General features: G+C 37.6%; 2 protein-coding genes across 4 annotated transcripts in view; one reads left to right on the top strand and one right to left on the bottom strand.

Moving 5' to 3' along the window:
• Positions 1-19950, top strand: part of LOC133520101 (poly [ADP-ribose] polymerase) — a 214628-nt gene that overhangs the window by 19392 nt on the left and 175286 nt on the right. Inside the window, exons 16-20 of one of the 2 annotated variants that reach the window (XM_061854409.1) lie at positions 507-667; positions 1738-1858; positions 2162-2321; positions 3563-3739; positions 5249-5361. In XM_061854409.1, coding sequence (XP_061710393.1) covers positions 507-667; positions 1738-1858; positions 2162-2321; positions 3563-3739; positions 5249-5321 — 692 coding nt within the window. In that variant the 3' untranslated portion in view covers positions 5322-5361. Of the gene's footprint in view, positions 1-506; positions 668-1737; positions 1859-2161; positions 2322-3562; positions 3740-5248; positions 6716-19950 lie in introns of those variants that run through there. The other variant, XM_061854408.1, reaches the window with a different exon arrangement.
• On the bottom strand, positions 7416-16313 carry LOC133520106 (zinc finger protein 436-like). Of its 2 annotated transcripts, none has more exons than XM_061854426.1 (9): positions 15810-16313; positions 15590-15681; positions 14417-14735; positions 13758-13992; positions 12763-13008; positions 12200-12347; positions 11547-11613; positions 9596-9739; positions 7416-8608 (listed from the first exon to the last, which is right to left on the bottom strand). In XM_061854426.1, exons 1-9 carry the CDS (start codon positions 15945-15947, stop codon positions 8402-8404), a joined length of 1596 nt encoding a protein of 531 aa, XP_061710410.1. In that variant the 5' UTR covers positions 15948-16313; the 3' UTR covers positions 7416-8401. The 2 variants fall into 2 exon arrangements, with proteins under 2 accessions (XP_061710410.1, XP_061710409.1); XM_061854425.1 differs by lacking the exon at positions 9596-9739 and adding an exon at positions 9772-9915 and having other exon boundaries at positions 15810-16308.

Below are 19950 nucleotides of genomic sequence, written 5' to 3'. Positions count from 1 at the left end.
CTAAACCGCCTGGATCTGTGACTGAACGATCTGACTTTAACCTACATTATTTGATCATGTAACGTTTTCACGTACCCTCAACTGGCTTATTTAAATATCTAAAGATACATTACCATCAAGTTTGAACTGGTGGTAATAATTGAGGTTTTTTTCTCAGTTCCTATTGAAAATAACTGAGAAAAAAACCAGTAGTTACCACCAACTACATCATCGAGTTGCGAAAACCTGCTCGTGCTACAACGCAATACATTACCAACTAACTTAAGTATAAGGTCATAAATGAATGGCCCCGGCATTTTTGGCAGGGTCGACATGTGAGAATTTTATTAAATAACGCTAATTTCGTTATGACTAAGTAATGTAAACCAAAGGTTACATTACAATGTAAAAAAATCTTAACAAAAATATATTTGTTTTGTTGATAATGTAATTGATTTAGTTTAAATTAGACAAATAAATACAATTGCCTATATGATAAACACAACTGACGTGACATTGGGTCGCAGACGCCGACGCTCGCACGAGCCCGATCGAGTCCCACTACCTGAAGCTGAAGGCGGAGATCGTGCCGCTGGAGCAGGGCTCGCCGGAGTTCGCCATGATCGCCGCCTACACCGCCAACACGCACGCCGCCACGCACTCCAACTACACCCTCCACATACAGGAGGTACGTGTTGTTCTGCAGGAAAACGACAACACTTGAGGAGAGTGGAGTGACAGTAACCTGCAGCTCCAACCTCAGGGAATTGGGCTGAATGAACGCAACACGATCGACAGCCCGCCTGTTTCCGGCCGGGCCTCCCTACACTACATCTACAGGAGGTACCTACGCTTTTAAATACCGCCATGGTCGCCATTTTTAGGGTTCCGTAGTAAAACCTTATAATTTAGCCGTGTCCGTGTGTCCGTCCGTCCGCGGATTTGCTCCGTGATTGTTAGTCCTAGAAAGCTGGAATTTGGAATAGATACATAAATCAAGCATGGCGACATAACGGTAAATTTTACGGTTTCGGAAATAATCGCGAAAGAAAAAAATGTGTCGTTTGAACTATGGATCCAAAAAGTATGAAAAAAAAATTAAAACAAAAGCTTAACAAGTACTTTCAATGAAAACTATAGCGATCATGGGTTTTAGCCGTTTTTGAATTATTGCAAAATCCTTCTCTTAGCAAAAACTCGTAAGCGCTGCGAAAATACTTTCTTGTATATGATAGTAGCTAGCTATATCACAATGCGAATATTTATAAATAGAAGACGAATGTGGTAGTAAAAACATCTTTAAGTAGGCGGGTCCACACAGAGCGAGCATACGCGTGAGGCAATTTCGTGGCGTACAAGCCGGCCAATGTAGATGTGCCTCGACCGGTTTGTGCGCGAGGAAATTGCCTCGTGCGTATGCTCGCTCTGTGCGGACCCGCCTAATCAAAAATGAAAAAGTTGCTCTTACAACATGATGATATGACTAATTAAATAGGATAGATAAATATAAGCAACTTATACTATGTTAATGTGATATAATTATGTATTAACGTTAGTAATATATGTTAATCATATAATTTAGATTAAGGTACTAACGTTGAAAATTAGTGCCTCATTAACCTAATATAAGTTTAAAATGTTCCATATTTTTATTGAAATAAAAAGCCCCCGTTTAGCTTATTCTGCCAGATTTTTTATTCTCGCATCATATTAAAATATATATGAATAAGAAGAGTCATAGTGAACATTGTTGATCAGGTATTCAAAGTGGTCCGTGACGGCGAAGAGAAGCGCTACAAGCCGTTCAAGAAGCTGCACAACCGCCGCCTGCTGTGGCACGGCTCGCGCGTCACCAACTTCGCGGGCATCCTGTCGCAGGGTTAGTCTACTTATTCACTTTTATTTATTAGATGAAAAAAGGGGAGGTAGCGCTAAGTCTTTAAATAAATAAAAAGCTTTTTTTTCGGACCAGATATTCACATTACAAACAACTAATAAATAAAATATTTTCATATAAATTAACCGCCTAAGACGTCAATTGACGCGCGCGGTTCAAAAGCAACCTTGTGCATTCTGCAAACATTTTTTTTTATTATTACGCCGCCCCGGGACATGTCTCTAGGGTAAATACGTCCCTGCCTGTAAAGAGTATTCTATTTTGTACTATTTTTCCTCTGTCTAGGTCTACGTATCGCGCCGCCGGAGGCCCCGGTGACGGGCTACATGTTCGGCAAGGGCATCTACTTCGCCGACATGGTGTCCAAGTCGGCCAACTACTGCTGCACCAGCAAGAGCAGCCCCCTCGGGGTCATGCTGCTCGCTGAGGTCGCTCTGGGCAACATGTGAGTCAACCCAGCTTACTCAATACTCAACTTAGGATGTCGCTATATATGTGATAACAAAAGTTTTCTATAATCTGTACTGTCGCGCACGAGATAGACTACTTTTTTTTTTTTTACTGTATCAATTAGAGTGGGAGAATGCGAAATTAGTCTATCTATACTGTCACCGCACTCGTGCTAAGTTTACTTACTCTAATGCGAAACAAAAAAGTGTGTGAGTGTCGTGGTATACTCGATTGCAATGAAGTATATTATTATTGATAAACGTAGTATATTATTGATTAACAAATACAAAAAAACTTAATAGTTACTACTACTAGTAACTATTAAGTAATACTTAATAGTTATACTTTTACTTAATTATTATTTTGTAATAATAATTTTCGAAACTACTCACAAAATTTTACAAATCAGTTCAGAAATGCGACTTACAGGCAGGGAGAAGAACTAACAAAACAACAACATAAACATAAGAAAACAATTTTTTACTAGCAGAAACTAACACGCTTAGCTTGAGCTCCACACTCGCTTAGTCAATCAAAAATATGAAATTCAAGTGCAAAAGAAATAATTAAAAAAAAAAACGAATTTGCATAGACGTCCGGGGATCGAACCTGGATCGTCGCTGTTACCGCCTGTTTCTGAGCGGCTGTTTGTTAACTGCGCCACAGAAATTGGGCTACTTGTTCTCGAAAAATCTTACACTTTTTTTCGTTTAGACCCCATCCGCCAATCGTCCGATAAGAAACGTTCCAAAAACTTCGCAAAGAATTTTTAATAAAATTTCATTCTAAATTATACAAGTAAAAATTGAATGTAGACGGAATTTAAAAAAAAAATGGCGCCGACAGTATATCTCGTATATTTAGTGTGAATTCTAAACAGTGCCATAGAGCTTTAACGCACTGTCGACTGGTCGCCGGCGCCCGGCTGAGCTCGCTGCGCAGTGGCGACGCACAAGCGCCTGCTGCTCGCCGGCGACCACTAGGAATACGGGTTCAAATGGAAGCGTTCACACCGCGATCAACTGTCGAGATGACAAATTTGTTTCCGTCTCTTTCTCGAACATAGTTGTGAAAAATACAACAGGTGTTATAGTGATGCTTACGCTCGCCTTGGTCTCCCGGCCCTAGTTGCCTATGGTTTGGTCTGCAGTTGCCTATGTTTGGGTCGCCGGCAGACCAAAACACAGGCAAGTTAGGGTAGTGCGAAGCGGCTCCGAGTATCCATCTCGTGTACAGGAAAGAGTGCACGGCCGCGACGTACGTGGAGAAGCTGCCGGCCGGCACGCACAGCACGTGGGGGCAGGGTCGTACCCAACCGGACCCCGCCATGAACAAGACTCTGGACTGCGGGACCGTGGTGCCGCTCGGCACGCCCGTCACCAGGAACATCAACACTTCGCTGCTCTACAACGAGTATCCTTTTATAGAACAATGCTTGATGCTTAGGGTCACTTCATTCAACCTTGTTCGATTTCAGATACGAGCTGTATATATTCAAGGTTTGCCTTTGGTGAATGTGTACATTATATTACACAAATTTAACTTTTGACGTCAACAGACATACATCATCTATGAAAACTTCAACTGTCTGCCTATTACGTTTCATGAGATACAGCTTGGTGACAGACAGACGGACAGTGAAGTTTTAGTAATAGGATCCCGTTTTTTAGGGTTCCGTGGCCAAATGGCAAAAAACGGAACCCTTATAGATTCGTCATGTCCGTCTGTCTGTCCGATTCTGTCACAGCCACTTTTTCCCGAAACTATAAGAGCTATACTGTTCAAACTTAGTAAGTGGATGTATTCTATGAACCGCATTAAGATGTTCACCCAAAAATAGAAAAAAAAACAATAAATTTTGGGGGTTCCCCATACTTAGAACTGAAACTCAAAAAATCATTTTTTTCTAAACTGAATAGTTTGCGCGAGAGACACTTCTAAAGTGAAAAAATGTGTGTGCCCCCCCTATAACTTCTAAAATAACAGAATGAAAAATCTAAAAAAAATATATGATATACATTACCATGCAAACTTCCACCGAAAATTGGTTTGAACGAGATCTAGTGAGTAGTTTTTTTTTAATACGTCATAAAATTAAAAAAAAAAAATTATCAAACCCATACGTGTGGGGTATCTATGGATAGGTCTTCAAAAATGATATTTAGGTTCCTAATATCATTTTTTTCTAAACTGAATAGTTTGCGCGAGAGACACTTCCAAAGTGGTAAAATGTTGAACAAGATCTAGCAAGTAGTTTTTTTTTAATACGTCTCAAATGGTACGGAACCCTTCATGCGCGAGTCCGACTCGCACTTGGCCGCTTTTTACCCTTTGGGTACGGAACCCTAAAAAGTTGTAGCCTCAAATGTGGTAGTGCTGCGCGAGTGTATACTTTTTGGTCGTAACATTTACGTTAGTTCGTCGCGAACGAATTGAGCGGATATTTTTTAGATAATATTCAACAAGCCACCCTATTGGTTTTCCAATTTCAGTCATCTCTGATAATTAGAGAGATATTTTTGTGTCCAGCTGCTAATTATTAGGCATCGGAGTTTTTATCGCATGGTAAAACTAATAGCGAGCTATGGAGTCGACATTAGAAATAAAATTCAACTCGTATTCATACTATATATGATTCTATTAGTTTAAAGTATTATTTTTGTTGACTCGTAGAAAAAGTATTGTATACAATAGTGATATAATCAAGCTTATCAATCTCGTACCTTACTTAGGCAACTCAGTAAGCTTCGTTGCCTAAACCCGGAACTCGACTAAAAAGCTCTGTATTACATCACGATTGTATAAAATACTATTAGTCTCTAAATGCGGTCAAGAATACAACTTTAAAATCTATCGGATTATGGGCCACGGTGTATTACTACAGTATTACATAATTGAATATTTTCCTTAGCACAGCTTCAGATTCATCGTATACGACGTGGCGCAAGTCAACGTCAAGTACCTGCTGCAGATGAAGTTCAACTACAAGTATTAAAACATCTGTTGTGTAAACTATTCTATGGCTGCAACACACAACCAAGTCATCACATACTACTTCAACTTACTAAAGCATCTGCTTGTTGTATTACTACCAGTGTTGGCCGAACGTTAATTAGAATTGACCAGTAACCATTACAAATTGAACCGAAAACCGTAACGGACGGGTACAGTTCTATCTAATTTACGTTCGGCCAACACTGGTTACTACATTATATAATACAGATGTAAGTGAATAATCCTCTCCCATCGTTTTTCGCGGAAACATACGAGCGTGTCATGGGTAATACACATTTTATAGTATGCTTAACTCATTCCCGTATTTCTTGTAGACATCAGAAAGTTAAAAAAACCAAAAGCTAATTTAATGCTTACCCTTACGGACCAAATACATAACCTATATATATATATATATATAGTCTCAGCGATATACCCCGAAATTCAGTAAAATGCTGAAAATGGTGTTAAAAGTATGTAAATCGGCTCAAAAGGCCCTTTCATTTAATACAACACATTTTTTTTTTGTTTTACTGGTCAAAACGATTCAAATGGTCTAAAGACCAATCGTACCTATTTTCATGCTTTGAACACTATTTGCAGTGCTGTTTGGGACAAAACCGAACCTTACCGAGAAAATACAGTGGGAAAAGTTTATTCACTACATACGTACGTACCTGAACTGCGTTCTATTGTTTTATGTTTGGAAATATAGTTCGGTTCAGTCACTATGACGGGCAGATTTGTCTAATCTAACCTTTAATTACGAGTCAAGTCACGCGTCTTCGTGAATGATACGATCTATATTTACTTTTTATCCTGCATACATGCACTTTACACAAAACTGATTAAATCCCCGCAAAAAATAGAAACTCGTAAAGGATCGCATCCTTTTCCGTACGGAACAACACGGTATATTTAGTCCACTGGCGTCTACCTCTTTACGACAAATAATAGTAAACCAAGGTTCCCCCGAGCATGTGTATTTTAAGAATAATACGATATTTTTGTGTAATTGTTAAATCTGAGAATTGGTGATAATATGATTTTTACAAGAAATTAATACTCCAATAATGATGATCGTGTCCACGCCAATCGAAGGTTATTTGTTATATTTTATTTTAATTGTTTGTTCTTATGGCAGCGGGTCCCATAACCATAATTTTCACTGGGCCCTTTTATGTTGTATTTTATCGTTACTTATGTTATAAAAATAACTCGTTATATTAATCGTGAAAAAACGAGTCTCTTTTTCTTAATATGGAAAAAGCTGATGGTTACTTTAAAAAATATGTATTACGAGTGATCTGTATTGTTACAATAATTAGGCGTAAGATTTTTAATTTGCCTTCATTCCATGTAATGATTGAATGATTAATAAATATTTTTCTGCAATTGTTTGTTTCAATCTTCTAACTCTCGCGTTTATATATCCTATAAGTTTGATTGCCGCAACTTGTTCAAATGTTCCGTCAATTTTGTACAAAGTTCAAAAGCATTATGATGAGACTAGTAAATTGGTTAATGGAGCTCCCAATCAATCAATCAATTTTTGTGTTATGGCTCCATATAGGTGTTGATGAAATGACAGCCTCGACCACAACACTTTAAATAATTTTTAAGAAAATAAAACCGACTTCAATGAGGGAGACCGGTGAAAGAACGATTATTGTTGATTTTATATTTCATACAATGAAATTAAAAAGAGAGCGTCCTACGCCTAATTATAAATATTATATATTATAGAAAAGGAAGTAACATGTTTTTTTTTTTGCCACTGCACCCACCTTGACACATTTCAGATTTGCCCTATGGTTGACTGGTAAGACAATAGGGTATTCAACTGTATATTAATAACTGTATATAAATTATTTATAATTTGACTGGATCATCCGCGTATACGTTCTACGAGCGTTGTCATGTGTCAAATGTGTGAACTTAGTTCACTCTAACAAGTGTCCGGGGTATAAAAATAGAGATTATATACCGATCGATGTATAGGGAAAAAAGCCTCTGTCATACGGTTCAATTTCACTTGACCTGTAGTGTGGCCGCCCGCCGCCCTCACCGAGGGGAATAAAATAAAAATGCAAAGTTAAAAATTACAATAAACTTTAATACACGCTTCTTCATTATTACGTTCACAGTTTTAACATACACAACTTCTTTAGACTTCAATCTCATTGCTGAACAATTTTCAGCTTTTTTACCCGAGGACCACGAAAATCACTGAAATTGTTTTGGGGCGTTCGGCGCCTAAGCATTAGGATCTTATGCATGAAAAAATGAAAAAAAAAAATCTCGTGAGCTCATCTGTTGGAATTCCAGTTAAATGACGAAGTCCGCCTAAGCCAAGTCATCAGCGATAAAATAAATTAACACGAATCCTTAATCCAGAATACGCTGTACTTCGTTAAAAAACAAAACAAGATATGTCAAATCTAAATTAAAATAAACTATGTGACTTATGTCACTTGATTGCAGCTGGGACCAGTATAATTGACACCTCATTTTCATAAGGAAATTGTCAAAAGTGTTTCCACAGTACCCTACTGGAGAAAACTCAGATGGACTCTTTACAGGTTTTTTATTATGACGTTTACTATCTCTACTATGTGGAAGGTAGAGACAAGGAACATAATCTCCTTAGGCAGAACTGTTGCAAAAGTGTCCAGCTGTCAGCTATAAATAATAGTTCCAAATCTCTCCAGAGTAGCTAAGAACCTAGGCGTTATTGACGGAGTGAAGTGCGCTGTCTCTGATTAGATTTTTTTCTCAAGTATTCTAGGTATTGTAGCGCCATCTATTTATGGTTTTTTGTCGGACACTTTTTGGTATATGGAGATTCTGTTCCTTGCCTCTACCTTCCATACTCTACTAGTTAGTGATGTCAGTAGTGTCAGTACATCACTTTAACCTCCAAATGGTTTAACATTTGTATCATTCTTTCGACGTTTTATTATTCCGTCAGCAAAATTACAAAAACATTTTTATATTTGCGTGACGTCAAAATATTCACCATTCCACTAAGGGATTAAATTACAAGTTTTTTTCACTTCCAACATTTGACTAGGTTTTCGGCTAGTGCACGACGGCGTAGTCCTGCTGCGGCGCGTCCAGCGCGGGCAGCGCGAGCGCGGCGGCGCGCGCCTCGCCCGCCAGCCCCATCTCGCGGCGCAGCACGTCCTCCGTCACCGTGTGGATGGACTTGAACTTCAGGTTGATGCCGTGCACCTTGTACACGTGGTTGTTCAGGTTCACTTTGTAGCTGAAGCACACGTTGCATACCTGCGGGAGTTACATTATGTCTTACAGTGGTACATTCATGGGATTAACGTTTCTTGAAGACCGATTTATTTGAATGTCATTATAGACGAAGAGAATCTGAAATAGAGGTGGATTGTCTGCCATCTTTCGACACGTGATTAAAACTTTTAGAACGTCATTTGACTTTGATCCTTTCACTGATAAGTTTTTTAAATTTGTTAAATATCAAAAGTGGCGCCATCATATCGGGCATTTGATTTATTAGATAGCGCCACTTTTTATCATGTTTTGTATCATCAAAGATGGCAGTAAATTTACTGTGGCTACTAAATTTTTAGACCAACACTACAACACATTTTTGTTAAAAAAAAAACTTTTTTTTTACATTTTTATCCATCGAAAATAAAAAAATATAGTCTACATTGACCATATTTTTTTATTTTCGATTCGTTTCGTTTCGATTCGTGCAATACTGCAACACTACACACAAAATCTTAGCCAATCAGGACATCGCTAACACCTCGTCTGTTGTGTAGTAATATAAGTCTACTTGCTTATCAAGCGCATCTGTAACCAACGCTAAGAAAAACTAGTACCAGCGCACTCCTTATGCAATAGATGGTACCTTAAGGTATAAGTTGCAGTGGCTAAGCAAAGTACTACGTACCTGCGCTCCATCGTAATCATAATAACACGCAGGCTAGAGTGTCACTCATAAGGCTCAGCGAGTAGTTAAGCTAAGAGGATTGGACGCGTCGTGCGTTTAGTTTGCAGGACTTTACCGTGCAGAATGCGGTCTCAAACCTGAATCCAATAGAAGACGGTGTAAAATTACTTACTTCGCAGGTGTATGGTCTCTCGCCTTTGTGCATGCACTTGTGGCAGTAGATGTTTTCTATTGAAGGACACATGGCACACTTGAACGGCGTGTAGCCGGCGTGAATGCGTAGGTGCCGTTTCAGATCGCCAAGTTATTTATTTCGCAGGAGTATTTAGATCAGCACTAACCTGACACGTAAAAGGCTTGTCTCCCGTATGCGAGAGCTTATGATTCTGCAAATGATGGCTCTGAATAAACACGCGACTGCAGATATCGCAGCTGAACCGCTTGTCGCAGTTGTGTATCCTCATGTGCCGGTTCAAACCGGAAGCCTATAGTAAACGGGGTTTTTAAAGTTGCTTACTTCGCAGGAATATGGTCTTTCGCCTGTGTGCATGCGCTCGTGGTTCTGCAGTTGATGTTTCGCGTTGAAGGACATGGTGCAAGTGGCGCACTTGAATGGCTTGTAGCCGGAGTGAATGCGTAGGTGCCGGTTCAGATCGCAACGCTGGAACAATCGCCAAGTTTTACCATAGACAATAGAACTATAATCATCGACAAACTTAACTGACTTCTCGGAATTAGGTTTACTAATAGAGTGTTAATGTAAATTCAGATAAATTTGGCGTCTCTGCGTTAAAATTTCGTGTTAAAGGGTCGCGAAAATCGAAATTTCGTTATCTGCCTCTCTATCACAATTTTGGTTTACGATGTTCGGGGTAGGCCCTCAGGTATCATCACATCTCAATATATGTAGTGGAGTTGTTTTGCCAGCTGAACTACTTAAATAGATTTACACGGCTGAATCTTTACTTTTCACTTCAGTAGACCATGTAGTAAAAAGTCGTTAGAACCATCTTGAAGGTCCAACGGATTATCAACTCTATCTCTAAGAAGTGATTTACTCTAAACGACCATTCTCGGATAGTCAGATACACGCCAGGCTTGGCCCTTTATATTTACTTGACTTGTAATCTGTTCATACTTTATATAGATGAGTCTATAATCCGTTGGACCTTCAAGATAGTTCTAACGACTTTTTGCTACCGTGTTTTGCGTTAAGCCTAACAATTGCTTTGTATTCCAAATTGGTCAAAAAGAAGAACGAAACACTGTACGGTATTTAATTGTGTACCTGTATAGTTCTTTTGTCCATGGTTTAATGTTTAATTTGCGAGCGAGCATTTTGATAATTTATTGTTGATGTCTAAACACGCACTCGGGCTATAACGCCAGAAGCAGAACCGCGAGCGGACGCAATCGACGTAGGTATTGAAAATGCATACAATTTAAAAATAGCTTATAACTTAGAATAAGATATAATGGATGATCGCTTCTCCACATAAACGTCACAAACATAGTCCCCATTTACCTCCATGGATATAAACACAATAGAAAAACGACAAACAATGGTGGTTAAAATACATCAGCGGCGGCAGCATGGTTCCATTTTTATCACTTGTCATTATGCCCGTCACTTTCGCACTTACATCCTTGTTAGAACGGGACAGGTATGGTGACAAATGATAAAGAGCCGACCATCTTAGCCTTACAGATTGTGTAAAAATATTTTCCAACATTTCAATATCAATAGAGGAAAATAGGGCAACGTGTGTATGGAGAAGCGGTTACTTTTAACCCCGTGAGTCTCACTGACGAAACATGACGCAAAATTCAATTGTACCTTTGAACCTCAAGATCGTTTTTTGGTTGGCAACTTTAGATCCCTGGGACTCAAGGGGTTATTTACCGTGTAGGATTTAGGATACTTTTAATTTCAGCAATCATTTCTAAGGTACAGATGAAGTTGTGGGTTGTGCTGTCTTTATAAAATCGATTTTTCACCTATGTTCTTAGTGGGAGTGTGGGGGAATTACGAGTATGATCTTTTCTTCAAGTTATCGCACACACAATTCCTCAAGAAATTGAAACTTTCCTTTACGTTACCACTATACAAAATACAGTATGAATATGAATCATACTGGGTAAAAATGAAACTTTTTTTGACATAATGGGATTGAAAAAGCTCGAGATTAGTACAGATAATATAAAATTTCCAATAAATAAAAAGTGTAGCTTTTACAAGATATGTTGTCCGAAACAGATAAATATATATGCATAATAACAAAAATCACTTACTGCAATGAACCTCTTATTGCACAGCGTGCACGGGTAGGGCCTCTCGCCTTTGTGAATTAGATTATGCCTGAAACAAAATAAATAAACCTGCATTATAGACTAAATAAATGCATTATAGACAAATTTGGAAACAGATAATGAAATCTATTGAAATTCCTGATATCCATCTCTGTTTTAGTAATTGTAAACTTTTACCAGACAGATACCCTAATCTTGGATCGTCACCTTTTTGATTGGATCACTAAACTACAATTTGCAAAACAAATTGAATTTCAGTTTCACCATGTGAGCGTACCCGAGATCGTGGATATCATTGTTTTATATATTATTATATGTTTTATAAATTTTAAATAGTGCGTTCATAAAGTTGTCTAAGGAACTTCAGTTGTTGTTGTTTCGAATCAATGAAGTTAGAGCAAGGCTACCGTATTATAATATAAAAAAGCGCTACAATTTTTTTTAAACTGCTGTCTGAACCTATGGTACGGCACCCTAAGTGACAATTCATAGCTTATATCCCTTGGAGTGGTAGGCCGTCGACTCCCGACCGATTATGTCATTTAAATTTCAAATTTGATCAATTGAAATAAACTCAAAAACGACATATGCCACTTGAAGAGTTATTGAGTCATATAAGGCCCAGTGTTGGTTACCTGACTAGCGACTTCTGGCTGTAGAACCCGGCGCCGCAGACCTCGCAGATGTGGTCCTTGACCCCGGTATGCTGTTTCTGATGTACTTGCAGGTTCGCCTTCTGCGCGAATGATCGCGTGCATTGACTGCAGGAGTATCGTTTTTTCTCTGAAAAAATAACTTTCGCTTTAATACATAATATTCGGAGGTGTCTATAGACAGATTTATGCCGACTCTAATGTAGCCTGGTAGGTACTTCCAATGGTTTGAAAATAAAGTATTGGAAAGAATATTAGCAATGCACTTGAATATTTACTTGTTTAAGTAAGTATGCCGCAAACAGAACACACCAACTCTCTCTGTTTCACCAATAAGGCAGAGCAAACCATCTGGAGAGGTTATCTCATTCAAGGTTTTCCTATCTTTTTAACACTATCACACACCATCTTCTCCCGGGGCTTCACCACGGGTTTGGCAGAGCGATCCATTTGGAGAGGTTATCTCACTCAAGATTTCGGACTATCTTTTTAACATTGACTGCAATATCATTAACAGAAGACTTGTGCCCAACCGTAATACTAACCTTGATGCGTAGCAATGTGGTTGCCAAGAGTGTAAGTGAGAATCCCGCAGACCGGGCACACCATCTTCTCCCTGGGCTTGACCACGGGCTTGGCCGAGCGGACCATGCGGACGGGCTTGTCGCGCCGGACGAGCCGCGTGGTTTCTGCCCGAGGCTTGTAGTTGGGGTGAACCTTGAGGATCGTCGCGTCCTTTGGCCGCTTGAGGAGGATCGGTGGTCCGCGGGAGCCGTTCTTCATTATCGGATCTGGTCATTGATGAAGTAAAAGGTGTTATTGCTCCTATATTATATTCTTAGCTGGACTATACCTTTGAGATCCTCTGATATTATGACATTTTGATAGTGACCTGTTTGTATATGATCATTGATCACACTCTATGATCGTTGAGCCATCTAGTATCCTAGCTAAACCGGCAACGACCGGTCTGGTTTGGTGGATAGACCTTGCCTATGAAGCCGATGGTCCCGGGTTCGAATCCCGGTAAGGGCATTATTTATTTGAGGCATGGGTGTTTTCTATGTATATAAGTATGTATTGTATATATGTATGTATCTATATACGTATTTATGTAGTCGCCTAGTATCCAGTTTGTGTGAGTTAGTATATATTAAATTGGTTGCAATATGCTGTGGAATGTCCAAGTTAGCTAGAAACCTAATGGCTCAATACTCACGTGACTGTACATTGGCCAGGCATGCATATAAAGAAGAGACGCTATCACATAGATTTTCGTGCATCTTTTATCTTTATTGCACACACATAATTATATTGCTGTTAAGCTCGCACAGTGACATAGACAACCGGCATCATGGGCAGGCAATATACTTATGTGCGTGCAATAGAGATAGCAACAGGCGGCTCAATCTCCGAACACCTATGTGGAAAGCGTCTCTGCTTTAGTGTGTTTTGCTCAATAATTTATTTATTTTTAGTCCATAAAGTACAAGTTGTCTCGTGCCTTATAATTTTTTACGATTATCCTTTTCATACTTACAGCACGTAATTGTTGTTGCTGTCTTGCCTTTGCCATCATCACTAGAGCCCAAGCTTTCAAAGTTGTCGGACTTGGATAATACTTTCAGTTTTCTAACAATAGTTTTTTTCTTTTCCTTGAAAACTTTGATGTCAGACAACTTTGGTTTTTTGAATTTAGTTTTCTGTTTCTCTTTGGGTGGCACATAATCATCATCATCATCATCTTGGAAGAAATCATCGTCCAGGTATTCTGCCTGTAAATATGTTCAAAGTTCATAAATTAATAACCAGTGATAAAGGAATTTCAAAAACCTGACTCATGGCATAAATATAAAACTTTGAATTATGAAATTGTGAAATAGGATTTTTTACTTCTCACATTTGTTTAAAATCCCTCCAATGGCAAAATTCAAAATACTTATTACACATAGGTTAGACCAAGCTAAGTTGGCAGCGATTTTGATAGCCCAGACTGTGCAAGTGTTATGGTATTGAGATTAAAGTGCACAAATTTACAATTAATTTGCCTGCAATCATGTAAAATCTTTTCCCTAGCCAACAAAATGTGTCTAGTAATCATGAGCTATAGTAGGTGAGGTTATATATTTAATGTAAAATCAATTATATCATAAAAATCTCTAAAACCAAAAACCATTAGACACAGCCAAACCAACTTACATCATAGTTGTTAGATTTAGTCTTGGTCCATGTCAGATCGACATCCTCCGAGGTTTCTTTTTTAGGTTCCTCGGAGCCTGGCTCAACTTTCCTGATCACAGTGTTGGCTATGACTATGTCCTTGCCATCGATAGGGTCCATTGGTTTTGGCGCATTTAAGGTGTCAAGAACTTCTATTTCCATTTCCCATTTCGGCTCGGCTTTGACGGCTAGTGGTGCTATCTCACTTTTTATATCAGTGAAAGAGTCAAATGCTATCTTTTTGGTTGGAACATTTTCGTTTGTTTTAATTACAGCTTTTCTTAGAATTTTATCCGATCTGAAATATACAAACACTTAAGAATCAGTGTATGAGTGATTAGAGTTAATTAAGCCCGTCACAGACCCAGCAAAAATATATATTAATATACCATAAGAAACCTAAATATATCTTAGCACCATACATGAAAGCTATACCTATCACTGTCTATATTGTAAGAGAGACGAAATATACCAAAATATATCATAATATAATGAAGCTATATACAGCAAAGGCTTAAGATGCCTTGCTAAGATTGATAACATATCATAAAATACCAAAATATATATTATAGGTTCGTCTGTGGACTCTGTCAAATAGTATGTAAAATATATTGTAAGATACCTTGCTGTAAGATGTCTTTTGGTATATTATTGTTCCTTCTGTGACGGGCTTTAAAATACAGAAAACTACTACACAACCTGCGGACAAAGGTAGTGTACATCTGCACTCCCACTACGAAGTACATATCACTACAGTCGGGCATCGATAATCCGTACTTTAATAAAACAACCCCTGTTTGGACTTACAGATTTCGGCTTATAGTATGTTACATATAAAACAACTATATACCTAAATAAGTATTTTGAAAAAGTATATTCAATGCGACTCCAAATTACAAAAACTAAGAAACTTATTAACAAAGGAACATAACACTACATAATTGTGATGTGAAATCATTTTAAGAACTGATCTAAGTCTGCGGGTTCTATTTAATATTTATTGACCAAGCAAAGACTTTGCCCCTCAAAGAAAGGGGTCAGTCGGCAGTTCGGATTACAGCAACGTTCGGATTAGTCGGTGTACAGATTATCGAGGTCCTACTGTATTAGATTTGTTTAATTATATACCATAATAAACATTGAAATGCTCACCTTTCTGCAATAGTCCTAAGGAGATATGCTTTCTCCAAAGAAGTGCAGCATTTGTTACAAATCTTATCTGGCAAACCATCATTTGATGATACCTATGTGCAAATGAAAAACCCATTATAATCTCAAGAAATAAAAACATACACAACTTTACGTCAATCTTTTACAATAACAAACAATAGTAGTCAGAGTACATCACTAGTTTAGGGATTGAACAACCTACCTTTACGTCTGCAATGGCGGTAAGCATTTCAGCGTAATTACCAGACAATTTGTATCGAAATAGGGGACACAGGGGTTTCTTGTTTGTCAGACATATTCGACACGACTTCATGCTAATAACATCTTTTGGATCTGCCATGATTTTAACAAGACTATTATGCTAAGGATAGTAAGGATGCCCAAATGTCCGTGACGAAAATCCAAGACCAAGAAATCCAATATCGAAGAATTTTGATGACGGCTCGCACAGCCCAAATAATGTTGCCACAAATAACAAAATGTTCACAATCGGAGACATCGACTACGCACTCAAATCGAATCGCGAAGCTACAAAAAATTGTGCGTGGAGTCCCTCCGCGCGGAAGAAGTGAAACTTCGTAATGTGGAGATGAAAATAATGCTCTAAAATACATATAGTTTATATTAAGAGGTAAGTGATACGAAGTTCACCGGGTCATCTAGTAATGAATATTATAATTTAAAAGAGAACAACAACTTGAACAATAGATTTAATAATACATTTCTAAAATTCCTACATAATAGAAAATATAAAAAGAAAAAAAATACAAAAAGTCAGGTTCCACCGAGATTTGAATTCGGATCGCTGGATTCAGAGACCAAAGTGCAAACCATTACACCATGGAACGGGCTGAGCTAATCGACGAATTTACTCATCACAAACTCTTCTACTTTATGTTACCGATTATAGCGTTAAACGTTTAACGCAACCTTGTAAGTGAAAAATGCAAGCAGCTACGTATTATTTTTATATATATAAATAAATTTTCGTTTACATACACATATTTGCCATTAGATAACATTTATTGATTAAAATACGGTAAGGTAAACGATCGACAAAGAGATAATGTATTTGAAGCGATCTTGATAGTCCAGTCTGTGCAATTGTTAAGAAAACGTCATTATTTCATAGAAGTTTGACTTTTAAAATAACACTTGCACTGTCTGGGCTGTCAAGATCACTGCCAACTTATCTTGGTCTGACTCTATTGACGTGGTATATGCGTAGTGGAAAACTATGGGCTATAAGGAAATAAATAGGAATGCCAATGATCGCGACCATCATATTTTTCGTTTCATCATGGTTTTCGGGGGCAAAAACGTAATAAGTAGTTATTAATTAAATATCGACTCAAATGTTATCGATATCGATATGACTCAATTTTTAAATCAACTTTTTTTTCTTAGCTTAGCCAACTCAAGTGTCCCACTCAATAGGCCACCAAACGAAGGAAAAAACGGGGAAATAATTCGGGGAAGCGAATTTTGGCATAAGTAGTTGAAGATAATAGTACATTACTATAGAGGACGGGAAACGAAGGGTTGCAAGTAGATATAGACGGCTGAGCGTAGCGAGGTCGATAGGGATACGCGGCCGGCAACCCCGTTTCTCGACGAGATTTGTATAGTGCTTTTCTCAAACTTGCAATGAAATAATTACAAAAATAGGATGAAGATGATTGTTTCATGCCCTAATGTGATAGTTTATTCAGTGCGTGGGGTATTGAAGGGGAACAAAAATTTAATTATTTTGGCGCTACTTCGCACACCATTACGCTTTTTTACTTTTCTCTTTCCTTCTTTTTTGTGTTTTTTTATTATTACTTTGAGGTTACTAAAAGGAGAAAGAAAATTTGATTATTTTCACGCTACGACGCACGGTTTAGGAGATACAGCCCTATAAAGATTTCTGCATGACTGAAAAAAAAACTTTATGGCGCTGTATCTCCTAAACCGTACGTCGTAGCGCGAAAATAATGAAATTTTTGTTCCCCTTTTTTTGTTTTGAACCAAGGCATATGATAGTTTATTTTTTAACTTTTTATGTATGTGATTTCTCCTCCTTGAACGAAACATTATTAGCGATTCAGGGCCGAATCGTGTTATCCCTTTCTAATGTATGGAAGTAATATGGACAATAAAATCAGGATTATTGATAGTTACGTCGAAATTCTTTTCGTTGTCTTGTTTTGCACCATTCTGTCACGCTTGTATTTATGTACTTTATCAATTAAAAAAAACGACGAGTGCTATTGCGTGTCTTTTTAGCTGTAGGTTACATTACCATTACCATGAGAAAAATTAAAAACTAAATCTCATCTTATTTATACAAAAAGCTACACTCCGCCACATTTTTTAGGGACAAAGAACAAGACAATGAAAATAATTTTGACCCAGTTATGATTAGGTATATTATGATTATGAAGTTATGAATGTTTAGGACTAATGAGTTAGGGCAATCATTACATTATTTATTTATTTAAGGGGCTCCCTGCGGTTTTCGTCGACTTTTGACAAGTTTCTAGTCGTTACTACTACATTTGCACTATAAATAAAATTATAAGACAAACTGCTATCGGTTTTTCAATCTTTTATCTTCATTCTGGTTTGCCGGATTTTCAAAGAAAAAAAAAACACTTCGTTACTCGATTGCTGTGAAAGATTTTACATGAACGAAATCTACGCATGTAAGTTTGTCTTTAAAAACTGGTCAGAGATTTTAATTTTAAACTAATTAACACAAAAGTTATGTCCAAAAAACAAGTTATTTATTAAAATTGTTCAACTTTGATGCCAAATATCTCGAAGAACTATGAAGTAAATATGGGATACTATATTGCTTAAAGCCGTTGCTGTTAATATGATAAGCTATAAAAACATTAGAAAACTAAGGGATTCATATCGAAGGTCATTGGCGCTATAGCCCCCCTTAATTGTAAATGCTTGCATGTATGTACATAGATCAGGATTCAGGTCACTAACAATGGCGTCCAGGACTGTCACCGTATTTAAGTAAGTATCGCGTCCTGTATTTTTTCCCGTTCAGTTTTCGTCCCGTATATCAATACCGCTGCAGAATACATACATGAATTGTTCACAATCATCTTTGTTTAACCCCCTTGTTTCCTAACCTGTATGAGTTAAAGCTATATGAAGATTAGATTAGATTAGATTAGATGATTTATTTCATGAAAGACAATTACATAATAAATTTGCATTGATGTCAAAAATATAAGAATTTCTATCATGATCGTCAAAATAAAATAATAAAAATGAAAATAATAACAATACTAATGAAATAAAATTATAGCTCCAATAAGGATTGTCAATACAATTAGAATAAATAAGAGAAACAGTAAGTAGGTAAATACTTACAAAAATCCAAAATATAAATGTACAATGTCAAAACTTACGAAAATACGAGAACAATAAAAATAAAAACGATAAATTAATAAAAGAACACAAATAATATCTCCCAATAAGAATCGTCAACACACAACAATATAAAAACAATTAAATAATATCTCCCAATAAGGATCATCTGTATGATAAAGAAAACAATGTCAATAAATAAAAACAATAAGAATAAAAACAATTTCTGAATCAAAATGTCAATTCCATGAACTCATTTACTGAGTACAGAGGGTTTTCCAACAAAAGGTTTCTCAATTTACGTCTGAATATTTCGTCGCATTGCTCGTTTCTTATCTCGGCAGGTAGGTGCTCGAAATAAGTAGGTCCGATTATTCGTGGGTTCCTTTTTGAAAGCACCAAGCGACGAGGAACTGTTCTGAGACGACCTGTGTTACGCAGTTGTTTTCCCGGACAATCCACACGAGAAAATTGAGCAATATTATTTCTGACAAATATTATTAGTTCAAAGAGGTGTTGTGAGTAGTGAGTCATTATGCGTTCCGAAATAAAAAGTTCTTTGCATGGGTGTCTGTGTTTTACTCCAGCAAGTGTACGAATTGCTCTCTTCTGAACTATGAGGACTCTTCTGGCATCAGTGGAGTTACCCCAAATGAGCGTGCCGTACGACATAATAGAATGGAAGTGAGCAAAGTACACCTGCTTTAGAGCTTCCTTCGAGATAAGTGGCTTCATCTTTGGCAACGCAAAGACTGCACTACCCAACCTATCACAGACACTGTCAACATGGTGCTTCCAGTTAAGGTTACAGTCAACTATAAACCCAAGGAACCTACTCTCATTGCACACTGGCATCGGACTGCTGGCCATGCATGGTGGCAGTGGAATCTTCCGACCAGAGAATAGCATTACGTTTGACTTGGAACAGTTTAGTATGAGCCCATTTGCTGAAAACCAGGTCTGTAACTAAG

Source organism: Cydia pomonella, chromosome 7 (assembly GCF_033807575.1).
Source record: "Cydia pomonella isolate Wapato2018A chromosome 7, ilCydPomo1, whole genome shotgun sequence".
NCBI classification, from domain to species: domain Eukaryota; kingdom Metazoa; phylum Arthropoda; class Insecta; order Lepidoptera; family Tortricidae; genus Cydia; species Cydia pomonella.
Note: the sequence above shows the minus strand (reverse complement) of the source record. Positions and strands in the feature narration are given on the sequence as shown.

Bases quoted from the DNA above. Each gene is read 5' to 3' on its own strand.
- LOC133520106 (XM_061854426.1), bottom strand. From the start codon at position 15,947: ATGGCAGATCCAAAAGATGTTATTAGCATGAAGTCGTGTCGAATATGT. The intron at 13,993-14,416 runs GTAAGTTGGTTT...ACATATTTACAG, and splicing joins CTAAATCTAACAACTATGAT to GCAGAATACCTGGACGATGA. The intron at 11,614-12,199 runs GTAACCAACACT...ATTTTGTTTCAG, and splicing joins AGCCAGAAGTCGCTAGTCAG to GCATAATCTAATTCACAAAG.